At 38.6% G+C, this 17,825-nt stretch overlaps 1 protein-coding gene across 1 annotated transcript in view; it reads left to right on the forward strand.

The window, feature by feature from the left end:
- GPC1 (glypican 1) overlaps positions 1-17,825 on the forward strand; it is a 199,489-nt gene that overhangs the window by 157,536 nt on the left and 24,128 nt on the right. Inside the window, exon 3 of the mRNA XM_014065958.2 lies at positions 15,019-15,410. Within this exon, the coding sequence (XP_013921433.2) occupies positions 15,019-15,410 (392 nt within the window). The remainder of the gene's footprint in view (positions 1-15,018; positions 15,411-17,825) is intronic.

Genomic DNA, 17,825 nt, shown 5'->3' on the forward strand with positions numbered 1-17,825 from the left:
TAGGATTACCTTATCTTTTACTACTGGTAGTCTCTCACCCATTATACTAAGGTCTCTATGGGGAAAAAAGGATATTCCTTGGATAAACTTTCCTTGCCCTGTTTTGATTTTTATGATTGGGGAAGACAGGAAAGGAAAGCTTTTAACAGCATTTCTCTTTTTAACTCTTTCTTATCATCTACAGTGGTTAGCTCATAACCCAACTGGCTTATCTGACCATCCCTTGGCCTGGTTTAGCCTATTAGATCTTTTGTCTGTTGGCTTCTTCCCCTCATTCACATTTTGATTCATTTTGTTCAGTTCTCTGAGTTAGTCTGTGATGAAAGAATTCTAATCTCTGTACATAATTGCAGCTTTTTCCAAGGGATTGGGAAAAAGGCTAAAACCATGCAGACAGATTTTCAGATAAAATCATTTGTAGTTAGCCTCGCTAAGCAAGTTGCTGCTCTTAAATACAGGCTTGGAGTTCAGCACACATTTACTGCAGAGCTGATGCTTGGGGGGGGGGTCCGGACCTGGTATTTACATGTTGTTTGGATACTTTATCAGCCCTCTTCCTCTTCCATTTATGATTTTCTCATAGCACTTCTCAGTTTTATAAAATATGTGGGAGGGAGGGCAAGTTAAAGACAGCCAAGGACATGGCTCCATCTATAATATGATGTCCTGCGTCTAATCACCAATGTGGAATTATCTAAGGACTTCACCCACTTTCTTGGCAATCTTTGATGGAGCTATAAAGGGACTGTCTGGTTTTCACTGGCTTTGCCTTTGCATAAATGGAATTACATGGAAAAATTACATGGCTGGGGAAGAAAAACTTATTTCTATGTTTTCAGATTTTTTTCAGCAAGGAATTAATTTGTCAGAAGCTATAATGAGAACTTTGGGACCATGATAAAGCTAGTGCATTGCCACAACTCTTAGAAAGCCCAGGATGAAAAATAATTAGTTAAATGTTAATAGTAGAAAAGATGTGTTTCATAAACTTTAAAAGATAAGACGTTGCAATGTTTACAGTGAGCAGATACCTTGAAAGCATCTAATGATTATGTGAAACCTACAACCTTGATTCTATTTACGATATTGACTTGAAACTGAAGTTACCATTCCCAATTTTGGCAATGCATCTAAACAAGAGAACATGTCGTGTCTGGGGCTAATGGTATGCAGCTTCGGTCAATTTTATACAATACTATAGAGCTGTATTTATGAAACCATAAATAATTAAGCAGTCCTGTGTTATATTTTCCAAGCACACATTGTATCTAAATATATTAGTGTGGTGATTACAGGATACAAAAATATCTTTTAATGTGAGGTCAGAGTATGATCATATTGTTTTAAGTCATGTTCAACATTTGTACACCCTCATCTGTGTAGTTCATTTGCCTGCCAGGAATTGAGAGGAATAAAAGTAAAAGAAATTGGTAAGTTATCCTATTAGACTCCTCCCTATCTATCTATCTATCTATCTATCTATCTATCTATCTATCTATCTCTCTTTTATTCAAAACCTCTTTTTTCCCAAGGGAGAAGCTTAGACAAAGAGGAAAAGCAAATAAATATGTACTATATAAATATAGAAGTACAAGCTTTGAATAATTTAGCATTAAAAAGTTGTTATTATTAGACATCAAGTAAAAAATACATATAACACAACTTTAATGCTGACTTAATATATTTAAAGAAAGCAAGAGATGTAAATAGATACATGGGAACACTGAAATCCCGCACTTAGTGCCTGTTCCAAATTATTTTCCCACCGTTCAATTCTTGTGACAGATTATTTAAAATTAGGGAGACAGATTTAGTTGAATTCTCCCTTTTTTCCTCCTTTGTCAGTCTATACCAGTGATGACAAACCTTTTTTGGCTCACATGCCAAAAGCGGGGGAGTGCAAGGAGTCGTGCATGGGCGTGCCATGCCCATAATGCAATGTGCGACCCCAGCACCTGACCATTTTTGCATGCTTTTCTTTGCCCTCCCCAAGTTCCAGAGGCTTTTTTAGGAGCCTGGGGAGGGCGAAAGCCTCCCCTGCCCCCCCCCCGGAGGCTTCAGGAGCTTTCCTGAAGCCTCCAGAGTGCAAAAAACTGTCCCTATGGACAAACCAGAAGTTCAGGAACAGACTTCTGGTTTGTTTGTACGGCTGGTTTTAGCCCTCCGGAGCCTTCAGAGACCTTCAGGAGGCTTCCCTGAAGGCTCTGGAGGACAGAAAACGTCCCTAAGGATGGCCCTGGGGGGTGGGGGGAGGCTGTTTTTGCCCTCCTTGAGCTCCTATAAAGTCTCTTGAGCCTGGTAAGGGCAAAAAATGGCCTCAAAACAAGGCTGAAGTCAGCTGGCCAGCACGCGCATGCGTGCTGGCCAGCTGACAGGACAACCTCTCACATGCCCTGGCAAATGACTTCGCGTGCCATAGGTTCACCATCCCGGGTCTATACTTTCTTATGCCTTACTTCTTTCAGCACCTTCTTTATATACTATTCATCATACTTGTTTTCTCTTGTCAACAATAAAGGAAAGAGAATGCCCAGAAACAATTTTTGCAGCCTTGCAATATAAAATAATTTAGGTTTTCATGCAAATATTTATATTTTACTATTACTTGTGACTTAAAGTTGCTATTATAGGTTTTAAAAGTAATGCATATTAAAGTATAATTAACAGGATATGTACCCTAAGCTATAGATTTAAAATGAGCTATATAATTTAATTTTGGAATGTAGTTTTCAAATGTATAAAAAATTATATTCGTCTTTTAAAAGTGATTAAGAAACTTGCGCTACGTTTCTCTAAATATTCTTTTGAGCCAAGACATGTATTTTTAACTTAAATAATTATGGATTGCTATAGCATTTAAATTAATAAAGGGTCTTTATAATGATATGGCTGTTGATTGGCTTGTGTTTTCTGTGGCGGCACCAAATGAATTTTCTAAACAGAAAAAAAAAATCATTGTGGTCTGTTTGGGGAGAAAGTGAGGTGGAGAAAAAATAATGTGTCATGTTTATATTTCCAGAACAGCTGCTCAAAACACAAAATCAAGATGCCTCTCCCCGAAATTTTCTGTAACAGAAACTTTAGCAGCTTAACAGTAATGCTTTTTTCCGGCAGGATAGGTTGGCTGGGGGGGGGGGTCATGAGTATGATAAAGTGCTGAAAAATAACATAATGATGCTGTACTTGAGCAACATCTCCTTTAGGGTATAATTGGAGGCTTAATGTTCATCCACTCTAACAAAGAAGCAAGTGTGCTGGATTTTAAAGGAGGAAAGCTAATGGTTTTAATTACCAGCACTTAATGACAAAGATTGTTTAATTTTTTTCCCATTTTTAATTATGGGAAGAGCTTAGCTAGCCTCAGACCATATCATTTAGAGATCTTCTGTCCACTGTGTATCAGCTCATAGTTTCATAGCAAGAATATTATTGTGATTTTGCATGGTATTTAAAGAGACCAGCTCAGTATTATGAGAACATGGTCTCTGCAGAAATAATTCTAGTGGTCCATTTATCACTGGTTTCTGGATACTACTGTCCACGAGTGTGAAAGCTACTTTAAAAAAAAAAATTCTATGCTAAGAAAGAAATTCAGAACACCTCATTATAATGAAATGGAGTAAATGGCCTGTTCTGAGTTCTTGGTGTGTATTTTAAAAAAATAAGCTACCTTAAAAGCATTAAATTAATTGTTGACCATATAAAGGTCATCTTTCCATCCAGATTCCAGTCCTGCGCCTCAGGAAAACTTTGTGAAGTTTTAAATTAATGACAAATGAGAGAACAAAGGAATTATTCCTCTCCATCATTCCTTGTTTTAAACTGACTCTCTAAGAAGATACCAACCAGTTTTTTGGAACGTTTAGCTATTTTTATGTTCATGTTGAAATATACACATGTTGATGAAAGAGAATTTTTCATAATACGGATGAGTAAATGGTGCACCAGTAGCCATTTGCATGTTGTTTACCCAGAAAAGTAGTAGCATAATGTGTAAGTATTGAAAATCTGTTTTTTTTTATCCGAGTCTTGAGAAATAATGAAAACTTAGAGCAGCCTTTACCAGTTTTAGTGGCCTCCAAATTCCTACATTTCCTATATTCTCATAGAAGAAGTATCCATAGTTTCTGCTTCAGGGACTTTGGGAGTGGCTTGAAGAAATTTCAGGGAGGAGTACAAGAATGTGAAACTTGCATGAAAAAAATCAGTGAAAAAATGCAGTAGAGTTCAAATGAGGTTCAAATAGAATAGGAAAGCTGGTGGGGCTGGGTGAACTGATGGGATTAAATATGAGAAAGAAACATCAATGACAATCCAGCAGGAAGCCTGTAACTGCACAGGATGAAGCTAAAGAGGGAAGAAAAGTGCTATGAAGATTGACTCATATGTGGCGAGAAGACCCCTGGTAGGTTTTTGGAAACATGGGAGTGGAAGCCCAAAGTGTCCTTCTATACATGACAAAATTTTCATTCTTTCATTCATTCCGTTTGATTTCTATGATCGCCCATTTCATCCAAGTAACACTGGGAGGCTTACAATTGTAAACTAGCTATAAATAGTTATAAATAGTATTACGTATAAATATTATAAAACAGTTAAAACAATTAAAGCAGTAGAAATATCCAAAAATACATGCATACAGCAACCAAGATAATTAACCAACCACTTGGTAAAGCCAAGAACGAGCCCTCAGCACATTAAGAGCCTCAGGCCCAGGTACACATACAATTTTTTAAAGCCTTACAAAATACTAACAGGGCCTTTGAACATACTTAACAAATATTCATCAAAGGAAGTATGAGGGTTTCTGAAACATCAAAGATGGGGCATGATGCCAAAAATTCCTGATTTTTTTTTTTTTAGATTAGAAGAGAATAAATCACAACACAACAATCCTGTAACTTAAGGAAATTGTATCCCTGTGTAGCTAGTTCACAGAGCATAGCTCATTGAGAACTTTGGGAGCAATGAAGCTATTTTAACTTTTGAATTACAGCTGATAAAGGTTTGGAAGGCTGCTACTGCTTCACTGTAAAGCACTGTATTCAAGAGCAGACTATAGGTTTCCAGATAGTGGGTTGGTTGTTCATTTATTTACTTATCTTCTAACCAGTAATTAGTAAAGAAAAAAAAAAGGAGGAGAGGGTCATTAAACCTAATTTAGGATGGCTTTCAGAATGAAAGCATTAAACTTTAAAAGGTCTGTGAAAAGAGAAGGCAAAACAGATAGCAGTGTGAATGTCAAGCAAGCCATTTTAGCAGACCATTCCACTGTACAACATAATTAATAAGTAACCACCTGCGTAACCTTCATTTGGAAGTCGTTCTGGAGGAGCACCTTCAAAGATGACATGGAGACATTTCTTTAAAGAACAGCTCCCATCATTCCTGAGAAAATGAACTAAACAAAGGGGAAAAGTTTATTCTGTTTTTATGAATTGACAACACAAAAAATGTCCTAAGGTAGTAATAGCACTCTAACATTCATCGGATATTTTTTATTGCATTCCATAGAAACAAATAAAAAACTATGAGGTTACTCCTATCTGACCTTCCTTCTCATCTGCTCATTTTGGGACATCTCTTGGGTTGGGTTGTTTCAGTAATTATGACAAATCTTACTGTTAGTTACTTAGAATGAGAATTGTGCAACTTAAATTCCTGCTTTAAATAAGAGTTTCAGATACAAGCCAAGCATTTATTTTGAAGTACATGAGGGCATGAAAGTAACATGCATCTTTAACTTCTAAAACCAAACTGTCTTTTACCAGATTATGCAGAAGCAAAACTGTTATTACGCAAAGCTATGCCATATTGGGAAATTGAGTAATTGCTTTAACAGGTTGCAGACAAGTGTGACATGCATGCATTCTGAAACATCCTTATGATTCTAAGCATTGCACAACTCTATATATTTATTGTAAACTGCATTTCCAAGGAGGGTTGTGTACAACAATGGAGTGGCAATCCTAGTCAAGTGGCTGACTAAAATGAGCTACAAAGAGTATACCTGAATTGTAGTTTTTGCCAGTCAAATCTATTTCTGCAGGTTAATGAGACAATGCTATCTGTATAAGGCAGCCTCCCCAGCTTGCTTGCCAAGATTCCCAACAAGTATAACCAGTGCTGAGAATTAGAGGAATTCAAATCCATATATCTGGACAGAGAGGGAGATTTTAAAAATTGCATCAGGTATATTTCCATGGGCAAAGAGCACTCCAAACTATATCCAATAATAAACTCTGTTTATTATCAGATATAGTTTGGAGTGCTGCTCCCTGAAGCCTATTAGAATTAGAGCTTCTCTTCAGCTTTCTTTGAGCTGTTTCACTGTCTGAAATAAGAATGAATAACATTTGAAGAGAATTCTCAAAGAGCTGTAAAAAACTGTTGCTTCAAGGGTAAAGGTTCCCCTTGCACATACGTGCTAGTCATTCCTGACTCTAGGGAGCGGTGCTCATCTCAGTTTCAAAGTTGAAGAGCCAGTGCTGTCCGAAGACGTCTCTGTTGTCATGTGGCGGGCATGACTAAACACCAAAGGCGCACGGAACACTGTTATCTTCCCACCAAAGGTGGTTCCTATTTTTTCTACTTGCATTTTTACATGCTTTTGAACTGTTAGGTTGGCAGAGGCTGGGACAAGTAACAGAAGCTCATTCTGTTACGCGGCACTAAGGATTCAACCCGCCAAACTGCAGGGCTTTCTGATCTACAAGCTCAGCGTCTTACCCACTGAGCCACAGAAGCGTCCCTGCTTCAATAATAATAAGGGCAAAATAAACTATTTTTTTCATCTTTATTTTTAAAAATTCAGATATCCAAATGTGGATTGCTTTAACGCTAACATGCCATCATAACTTTAATATGCCACTAGACATATCAGGGAATTGCGAAAGTACGATAACATCATAGGGATAAATCTCCAGTCCTCAAATATTTTCTGAAACAGAATGTTAGGAGTTCTTTCCAGGCAACAAAGGAAATTGATTTTTATAGCATGGAGGAGAGATAAAATGTGACTATGGTAAAAACCTATGATAAGGAGGATCCTGCCTGGAAACGAAAAGGTTATTCTAACAGTAGGTTTATCCTCTTCTTTCCTCTCACTGGGGAAAATCAATATGTCAGAGCCACTGTGCAGCATAAATCCCTTTAGCCTTTTTGAGATGTTAGGTGTTAAATAAACAGGGCCTTTCACATTCCAAATGGAAAGAAGTATCTTAAAACAGGAAGGCTGCATAAAAACAAAGGCATAGTTATTTTCATATTCCGTTCATTTGCTATTATGAAATATCTATGTAGATAGCGTTACTTAAAATTTATTGCCTGAGAATCAGTATCAGTCCTATTGAGTGGAGCAACTTCAACGTTTTATTTAATTCTTACTTTGCTTTCCCCAAACTTTTCAGAAATACTGCTTCTCAGTAGATCTCGTGTCTATCATTCCTTCGCCAAAAAAACAAATATAAATAAAGCTCTTCACTTTTACTAAAAAAACAATATGCTATATATAAGTTGTGTGTATGTGTGTGTGTGTGTGTGTGTGTGTTTGTGTGTGTGTTGTATTTGTGCTGATAAATTTGTGCCGATAGACAGATAATAGAAGCAGTTAGCTTCCTCCCATAATTGGGGCATACCAGGGGTTGTGATATATATTTCTTCCTTCTGCAGTGTGGCCTTTGCAGGAATCTCTGTTCCCCTAAGGAATAAGCAAATAAGCGGACCAGAGGGGGCATGCCATGTGTGGCACCTGCATCCCATGGATGGGGCTTCGCTTCTTTGTGCGGCCCAGTTGCTGACATGCTGCAGCCCCTTGCCAGTCCATGTACTGGGGGTTGGGGACCCTGCATTAACTAACACTAAATAGCAGACAGAAGAAAACTGATGGTAAAGGAACTGATGGAGAAGGTTCTGCAAAGCCGTAAATAACATACTTCAAAATATTTCAGAAGAAATATTTTAGGCTTCATACTAGCATCGGCACAATATCTTTCTGTAATTCATTAGAGCAATATGTCAGGGTTCCAAATAGCATCCAAAATTAAATCAGAGTCCAAGGCAAAGTATTGCTCAAAGTTCCAATTTATTAAGAGAGCCATGTTGGCACATCGGGGAAAACCCGAATGTGAAAGCTTCCCAATTTTCCCCACCCAGTTGAAAGTTCATGATCTTACCCCCACACCCACAAGTCCATCACATGGTCCATTCTTCCACTGCCATACTGGCAGTTTCACCAGTTCTAGTCAGGTGCAGAGGTGCATAGACAAAGGATGACCTTGGCTTTCTAGAAAAGAATTTTATTTTGGCTACATTTAACTGCGTACAATCCCCCCTCCCATTTTCCCACAATAGAAAAGGCATAGTAGAATAATAGAAAGTGTGGCAGGCCAAAGATCCAAAAGGAATGTGGCTGCGGGCCTGACACAATATTTTTTTCACAATTCTGTGAAATCTGAAAAAAAAATATTTCTTTAAAGTATTAGCTCTCTAGGTAATGTGTTCTACCTTTTAAAGCAGAGGTGGCTGAGGAGGCTTAAATCATGCTGGCTCAGGAATTCTGGGAGTTGAAGTCCACAAGTCATAAAAGGGCCATAGTTCCTCTCCACTGTTTTAAAGTAACTGTCAGAAAAAACCTTACTTAATGAATTTGAATTTAAAGTGGTATTGCATAAGATTTGAACCACTTCCACTGCTATTTTCAAAGCATGCCTCATCTTTAGCAGTTAATTGGATAAATGCCTATTTCATAATTAGTCATTCTATAAGGCAACAGTTTTTGGAGAATGCTTATAACTTCCCAAAACTCACAATGTGTTCATCACCCAGAAAGTTTTAGAACCCTTGTTCAATGGCTATTGAAAAATAAATAAAAAATAATGCATATGTCAATTTTAAGAAGCACTCATCTTTCAGCAAGATGATCTACTTTGAAAACTAACTTTTCGTCTGTACATATTATCTTCAGACATAATTTGCCTTCTCCAGATCTAATGCTTTAGTAACCTTTCTTTTAGAGGACTATAAATGCATTAGACTTAATATAGATTAAAATATATAAGCTGCTTTGAACTTATTCATTGCAATTTCTTATTAAGTATTTATACTGACTTGTACATTATATTAATTCATACTGTGACCAATCTTCCTTTATTCATGAGAATTACTAAAAGAGGGCTTTTGTCCTACAATTGTACTTTGAACCAGCCTCTTAATTTAGACTAATTGTGGTCTTATTTTTATCAATAAATTATTTTACAGCAGTTGTCTTCATAAGGCACTTGTTGCATCTCATAATTTTCAGTCAACTGGACATACTACATGTGAATTCTCGAATCTCGTTATTTGTAATAATTTTTACATTCTTTCTAGCCTGTAGTAGAAGAGATCAGGCATTAAGCTGTTATGGTTCTGACTGTGGTTCCTAAGCTTTTCTCATATGATAAACAGAAGCTAATCTGAACCTAGTATGTATCAACATGCTTGTTACCATCACATATTTCTCCCATGTTATTTCTTCTCTGGTTTTAAATTACAAGTATTATGTTTTCTTATTGTAATAACCTAGTTATTAGATCCTTGGAGACTTAATTAAAAAATGCATGAATTCTCTTAAATCAGAGAGATAGTTCTCACCTGTCAGAAACTTGTAATATTGTAACATTAGTGAATATAGAAGAGCTACTAATCTTTAAGACTAAATTACACCAGAGAGTTGTAGTTGAAGTATATGCATAAACTTGTCTTGTGATATAGTTATATCAAGAGATATCTTATTTGTCTAAAAGAAAGATTATGTTTTGTCCATTTGCACATGTAGATTGTCCAGAATGGTTTTCTTGGGACACTTGTTGTACTTAAAGAGAGATCAATATATTGGAGAGTGTTGAGTTAAGGATCAGTCCTGGGTCATATAACCTTCAATATTTTGGGGGCTGCAAGAAATAATAATGTTCATTAATTAGAGAAATAGATCAAAGAAACATTGAAATTTAACAGTGAGCTAAATATAAAATTCTGCACTTCAAAAACATAAATAATAGATGGCGTTAGGATAGAATAGCTGATCTGGTAGGGCTACTTGTGCAAAAAATCCTGGAATAGTAGTGTGATATGGCAGAGGAGGAAGTGGAGGCAGAATCTACAGATAAATTACTTCCAAAGCACATGAATAACAATGTCTGATTTGAACCGGATTGAACCGGATTGTCCGAACCGGAAGCAGAAATCACGGGTGGCTCCGCTCACCCACATTCGGCTCTATGGCATCCCATTTAGGCCCCTTTTTTGCCAAAAGCACATCCGTGCGCATTCACATTTGCGAACCGGTACGAAGTAAGTGTATACCACCCCTGGTCTGATTCTCAGAAACCGCCTGAACAAGTCCCTACAATTTTCTTAGCAATTTGTTTCAGTAGTGGATTACACTCATCAAATATCTGAAAGAATGCTACATATATAACAAAGACCCGTTGCATAATGTATATTATTGCAAAGTGCAGGATACAAAATAATGGATAAAAGGTATTGGAAAGCAGACTAGAACTGATACCTTAATAATAAGAATAGCTAGATGGTGGAACCAGTTGCCCAGAGAGGTATATTCCACTGGTTGGAATCTATTTAGAATTCCTTAATTTGGATTCCTGCATTAAGAAAGAAGCTGGAATGAATGGCCATAAATGCATCTTTTCAACTCTTTTGTCCTCTGGTATTACCTATTAAGGTGATGCCCAAGCAATCAGCTCAATTTTAATGTATACCAGCATTAACATTTAAGAAACTGAAATATTTTCTTTTTTATGGATGGATGGAATCATCACCAGTTTGTGAATTGTTTCGATTTACAAATGATTTTAATTGTTCCCTATTTTGGAAATACTGTTAGAATGAATAGATTGTTGAAACATTGCAAAAACAATGAGCCATACCATTTTAACTATTAGTTCGAAAAGCAGTATATTTTGAAGGTCTACAAAAACTTTTTGCTCCTATGAATGATTTCGGGGCCTTTATTAAGTTTAAAGGTAAAATACTTCAGCCACCTCTTGAAATATTTATATTTCTTCCTTATAACCTGCATGTATAACTGCATATTATCTCTTTGTAGTAGAAGTATGATTGGCCAACTACTATAGCAAAATTGTTCTGGTGTACCTAACAGACTTTGGGACCCCAGAGTATTGTATTTGTATTTATTTGTCTTGTATGCCGCCCACTCCCGAAGGACTCCGGGCAGCTCACAATAGACAAGGGAAGGGGAAACTGGACAAAGACAACACTTTAAAACAAAAACCGCAACATTCACAATTTCCGTGGGGCTGGATGTTTCACAAGCCCCTCAGCCTGCTGGAGCAGCCAGGACTTGGTGGCTTTGTGGAAGGCCGGGAGGGTAGTAAGGGTCCGGATCTCGACGGGGAGATCATTCCAGAGGGCTGGAGCTGCAATAGAGAAGGCTCTCCCCCGGGGGGTCGCCAGCCGACATTGGCTGGCGGATGGAATCCGGAGGAGACCTAACCTGTGAGATCTAATCGGTCTATGGGAGGTAATCGGCAGGAGGCGGTCTCTCAGGTACCCAGGTCCGATGCCATGTAGGGCTTTATAGGTAGCGACCAGCACCTTGAAGCGGATTCGGAGACTAATGGGTAGCCAGTGCAGCTCGCGGAGGATAGGTGTGACGTGGGTGTACCTGGGTACACCCACAATCGCTCGCGCGACTACATTCTGGACTAACTGAAGTTTTTGAATACTCTTCAAGGGCGCATGTAGAGCGCATTACAATAATCCAGTCTTGAGGTCACAAGGGCGTGAGTGACTGTCTGAAGGGCCTCCCGATCCAGGTAGGGTCGCAATTGGTGCACCAGGCGAACCTGGGCAAAGGTCCCCCTGGTCACAGCCGACAAATGGTGTTCTAAAGTCAGCGGGGGATCCAGGAGGACTCCCAAATTGCAAACCCTCTCTGAGGGGCGTATAATTTCACCCCCCAGCCTGAGAGATGGAATAATTGGCCAATCTTTGGGAGGGAACATCAGAAGCCACATGGTCTTGTCTGGATTGAGTGCCAACTTGTTTGCTCCCATCCAGACCCTAACAGCCTCCAGGCACTGGCACATCACTTCTACTGCTTCACTGAGTTGGCACGGGGCAGACAGATACAACTGTGTGTCGTCTGTGTATTGGTGGTACTTAATCCCGTGCTGGTGTATGATCTCACCCAGCGGCTTCATGTAGATGTTAAATAGGAGGGGGGACAGGACCAAACCCTGCGGCACCCCATAATTGAGGGGCCTTGGGGTCGATCTCTGCCCTCCGACCAACACCGACTGCGACCTGCCCGAGAGGTAGGAGGAGAACCACTGAAGAACGGTGCCTCCCACTCCCACCTCTCGCAACCATCGCAGAAGGATACCATGGTCGATGGTATCAAAAGCTGCTGAGAGGTCAAGGAGCACAAGGATAGAGGGGTGACCCTATCCCTGGCCCGCCAGAGATCATTGATCAGCGCGACCAAAGCAGTTTCCATGCTGTAGCCAGGCCTGAAGCCCGACTGAAAGGAGTCTAGGTAATCGGCTTCATCCAAGGACCGTCAGAGTTGAGAGGCCACCACCTTCTCAACAACCTTCCCAACAAAGGGAAAGTTGGAGACTGGACGATAGTTGCTCAAAATGGCTGGGTCCAGAGATGGTTTCTTCAGGAGGGGTCTCACCACCGCATCCTTTAGGAGGGGTGGGAAGATTCCCTCCTGGAGAGAGGTGTTAACTATCATCCGGATCCAGCCGCGTGTCACCTCCCTGCTGGTCGAGACCAGCCAGGAGGGACACTGGTCCAGTATACAGGTGGAGGCACTCACTGCTCCCATGGCCTTGTCCACTTCCTCAGAAGAAGCACGTTGAAACTCAATCCATAAAGTATGCTCAAGACCTTCCCCCGGTACCTCGGCTGGTATCGTGCAATTGGAGTCCAGCTCTGTCCGAATCCGAGCGACTTTATCCGTTAAATACTGAACAAATTCCTCAGCTCTTCCTTGTAAAGGGTCATCCGCATCCCTCCCTTTCAAGAGGGAGCGGGTTATTCTAAACAAGGCGGCTGGGCGCGATTCAGCGGATGCAATAAGGGCGGCAAAATGTGAACATTTTGCCGCCCGTATTGCCACGAGAGTGATATGGAGTTCATCAAGTGGTTCATTGATGTCGCCAGGAGAGTGGGGGGGGATTGCTTTTTCTTTATTTATGTTCTTAAATAAATAGCTGTGATCGGAGAGAGTCAAAGAGAATGGTGCTATTTTTAGTGGATACTAATATCAGTCAATGCTGCTCCATCCAGATACTATGGTATGTAAAAAATACTTAGTCTGATTCAATAGAGTAATATAAATTGACAACATGCTCTGAGGTATATTTGTTTTCATTCTAGGTATGCATTCATGCAAGATTCTTATTTACTTAACCATTCTTTTCCAAATAACCCACATTTAGCTGGAGTCACACCACATGTTTACCTATAAATCATTGTTTACAAACCATAATGTTTATATTGACAAATCACTGAGCAAAAACCAAATAAACCGTATTTGTGTGATTTCAGGCCAGGTTTGTGCTTTTTGCAGCTGATTCTGGTTGGTGGATATTGTCAAGTAACTGAAAACTAAATAAGAGTTTCACAGATCTGGAATCAGTACCACCTTCAATTGATTCAAAGCTAGGATGATTCCCTTAATTTTCTCTTTTAGGGTTAATGGAGCTTTTAGTTCTTATTTTTCTGTTTTACAGGGAATGCCTTGCACTAAAGTGCACTAGCATTATAATATTTAATGACCTGCTATTGTTAGTATAAATATTCACAAATGATATCTAAAAGGAAATAATGTCTCAGCACCATGAAAAAATGCTTTGAAAAGATATAGAATTTGCTCTCTTTTAATAAATGTTAAATTGGTGATAATGAACCATCGTGCTATCTGTCATGTTGTACCTTTTAAATCAAAAAGGTTTGGTAAGTTATCAAATAATTTTCTAAATGTCCTCTTTTAATACCAAAGGCAAATATTGAAACCTTTCAGTCTTCATACATAGAACTACTAGATATATTTATTATTGATATATTCTTTTAAATAAGATGGTAAGCTTATGCACATATGTTTCTGTCAGCAGAAGAAGTATGGGAAATAACCTTTTAGCATCTTTTAATCCCTTTGACCTTTTATGGTATTGATTTATATAGTGATTTGCACATATTATCTTGGGAATTAAGCAGTATGATCAAATTGAAATGGAATTGTTGTCTGTCACTATTTCATTAAAAATATGTTTGGGCATATTTCACATAGATAATCTTTTGCCAAAATTTCATCAGTGCCTGATTTTCAAATAGACAATAAATGAGAATGAATGTAGTGTTGTGTCTTACACATTCATGGTAATGTTGAAGAAGTATTATGCTGGGCATGAGATTTTGGGGAGAAATATTTCACAGTTCTGAATGTGAATCTGGTTTTGCATCTATGCAGTCAAACAACACAATGCAAATGACAAGTGTTCATTTTCTATGCTTGAAGCAGGGGTGGGTTTCTTGCCCCGTTCCAACCGGTTCGGTTGGAACGGGGCCGGCAGCGCCCTCGTGCACGCGTGCAGCGCACGCATGCGTACTAGCGTCTGTGCGATGCTCCAGCTGCTCCTGGAGGATCGCGCAGATGCTGTATGCGTCCTGCACATGCATGGAAGCGCAGAACTCATCAAAACCAGGTAAGGAGCACGGGCGAGAGGGTGGGCCCTTCACCGTTCCCAGAAGTTACTTACTTCCGGGTCCGCCGACCAACCGGTTCGCGGGGACCGCCGCGAACCGGTTGAAACCCACCCCTGGCTTGAAGATACAAGTGCACTAAACATACCAGGTTTTTTTTTTCATTTCATTTTAGTAATGGTGCAATAAATTAATTTGAAGATGTCTTTAATTCAGGTTAATTTCATTCCAGAAATTCTAGATTCTTTTAGTGACCTGTTTCTCCTACTTTTTTGATTTCAGGTTACTTCCAGGATTTGTTAAACAAGTCAGAAAAGGCACTTTATGACACATTTCCTGGTATGTATGGAGACCTTTATCTCCAGAATGTAAAGCTTTTCAAAGACTTATATAGTGAGCTGCGGCATTATTATCGAGGTCCCAACATCAATTTAGAAGAAGCCCTCAATGAATTTTGGACTCACCTGCTAGAGCGGCTTTTCAAGTTGATGAATCCCCAGTACCAGCTTCCTGATGAATATATGGACTGCATAGTGAAGCACTCAGAACAGCATAAGCCATTTGGAGAGATTCCAAGGGACCTGAAGCTCAAGGCAACAAGAGCCTTTATTGCAGTTCGTTCCTTTGTGCAGGGACTTGGTGTGGGCAACGATGTTGTCAGAAAGGTCTCTCAGGTAGGTCAGCTTAAATTCCTGAGCATTTTTTAAATTACCTATTTACTCTGGGGAATATATTTACTGTTGTATTAGACAAGGCAGACGAATTCTTCGATTGGTGCAATTTCTGCTTTGCATAATTGATTACCTCAAGCAGAGAGCTCCCTTCAGATTTGTGAGTGCTGTTCCTGAAGTTTTGTCACAGCAGGATCCACTCTGCAATTCAGCAAAGCAGTGGGACTCTTTTCATTTTGAGTGTTAAATTTCTGGGAGGTTTTTTTTCCCCTTTGCTATATTACATCAGATCAATCTAGTGTCTGATGTACTGTTGCGGGGGGGGGGGGAGCAATAGTGACTACCAAAGCTAAATACACTAGGAGGGCCTGGCTAGATGGCATCTGGATATTGAAACCTGGAAGCTACCCAAAGTCATTTGCTGTGTCTATAGAAGGAAATAGTAACAACATGTTAGGTAACCCTACTGAATAGTCAAATGCCTTCAGTAACTCACAAGGATAGAATATAGTTAGAATTAAAATTTATTTACATTTGTGGCTAGTTTTCATTGAATTCTAGATAACATGGTGGTCATCTTGTTAAAAAATTAATTGTCTTAGAATTATTTCATTGCAGCATTGTTGATTCCCCTGCCACTTTCATACTACTGGTTTTTCCAAAGTCATGGTTTTTCTATCAAAAACTACAATAAGGTGAAATGGAGATATTTACGATCCTATCATATGGCATTTCCAAAGAATTATAAAAAGTTAAATCATAGTAGCTTCAATGTTACTGAAAATATTAAGGGAATGAGTCTGAAGGAAACAAAATATCTGTAGCTTTGCTCTAAAACATGTCCGTCATCTTTTATTCTTGATATTATAAAATGCACATGAACAGAGAAAGAATGTGCAGATTAACACAATAAAACACTGAGGTTTTCAGAGATTATTGATATTTTACCTGCAATGGAAAGTTACATGTTTTTTTCAACACAAATAGGCCTGTAAAATACATAATGTCTTCAGTTCATAAAGAAAAACAAATAACTCAAGTACCCAAATGTTTTACGTATCAAGGTGGTATTATAAATAATTTGAAAGTGACTGAGCCTTTATGCACAGCAGTAGCATTGGACTTTTGGGCCATCAAGCAGATTGAACACAGAGAAGAACATAAGCTATATAAGAAGCTGGCACATAAAAGTGTAAAGTTTTCTTGTTTTCCTTTTGGATATTCAATATGCTTCAGGTTTAAAATAATATGCCACTTGGGCATGAAAGTGTGAAGTTAGCTAGTTTAACCAGTCTGCCTTCATTTCCTCTTTCCTGGGTGCTCCCAATTCAGAAGTGTTTGGTTCATAAATTTAGAGATTAAGTCATGCATTCCAGGACAAATGACTTTTCTATGTCAGTAAATGCATTTATCTCCTGATTGGGGTATGTGAACCAGAATTATTTTCCAAAGTAATTTTTTTGCATTTACAATTTGCCAAGAAATGTGTGTAAGCATATTTGGGATAAAACAGCTGCCACACTTTTTGTCATGCTTGCTAAAGCTTTGATGAGTGGCAGCGCACAGTTACTATAGATTTTCTGGTGTATATCTGTGAAAGCAAGGGGTGGGGGGAATACATTTGAATGAAGGTAGCTTGAACTAGTGGAGTGAAGTTGTTCAATACATGCAGGGAAGGAATAGAAAGTGAACACAAGGAAGGAAGAGGTGGAAGCTGCTTGGAACATAAAAAGACTTGTGTTATAGAGTGATGTGGAAGTACAATAAAAATATTGTATTTCTTGTATTTATCCTCTAGTCTCATTAGCTATCCCCTTGCAAATATCAATAGTAAAATAAGCTTTCCTTTAGTATATCAAAGAAATGATCAATCATACAGTGCTGGAGAATAAACATTTAGAAACATTGTATTTCCCTTGCTTTGTTTGCAGAGGTTTGCCATGTAATTTCCTTTATCTAAGATAAAATACACCTAATTTGCATGATTGCTCAGCTCTGTGTTCATATCTATCTGCAAAGATTTTTTTTATTTATTCCATATTACTTAATATGGATATAGCAATCTGTGCCATTCTTGTTGTAGTTGATCCTTATTCAGTAAAATCTGCTGTAGATAAAGCAAAGAAAAATACACTACTTATAAACCAGCCTTAGAGAAAGCTAGTAAACTACATAAAGAGAAGGACTATGGTTTTGGTCAGCTCAAGCAACATTTACATTTTTAATTACTTAGGCTTCTTATTTTTGCTACCATTAAAGGTCCTTACTTGTCCCAGCTTTCAGGACTTGTATCTTTTGAACATTTCAATCATTTTGCTCTTCAGTTTGCCCTTCAGTTGAATCATTACATTCCAGAAGCTCTTATAGAAATAGAAAGATCTGCATGCAGGCTGGATTGAAAGAATAGAGAATGAAAGC

This window comes from Thamnophis sirtalis, unplaced genomic scaffold (assembly GCF_051295495.1).
Source record: "Thamnophis sirtalis isolate CommonGarterSnake01/CBP01778 unplaced genomic scaffold, rThaSir2_p1.2 scaffold_11, whole genome shotgun sequence".
Lineage (NCBI taxonomy): Eukaryota > Metazoa > Chordata > Lepidosauria > Squamata > Natricidae > Thamnophis > Thamnophis sirtalis.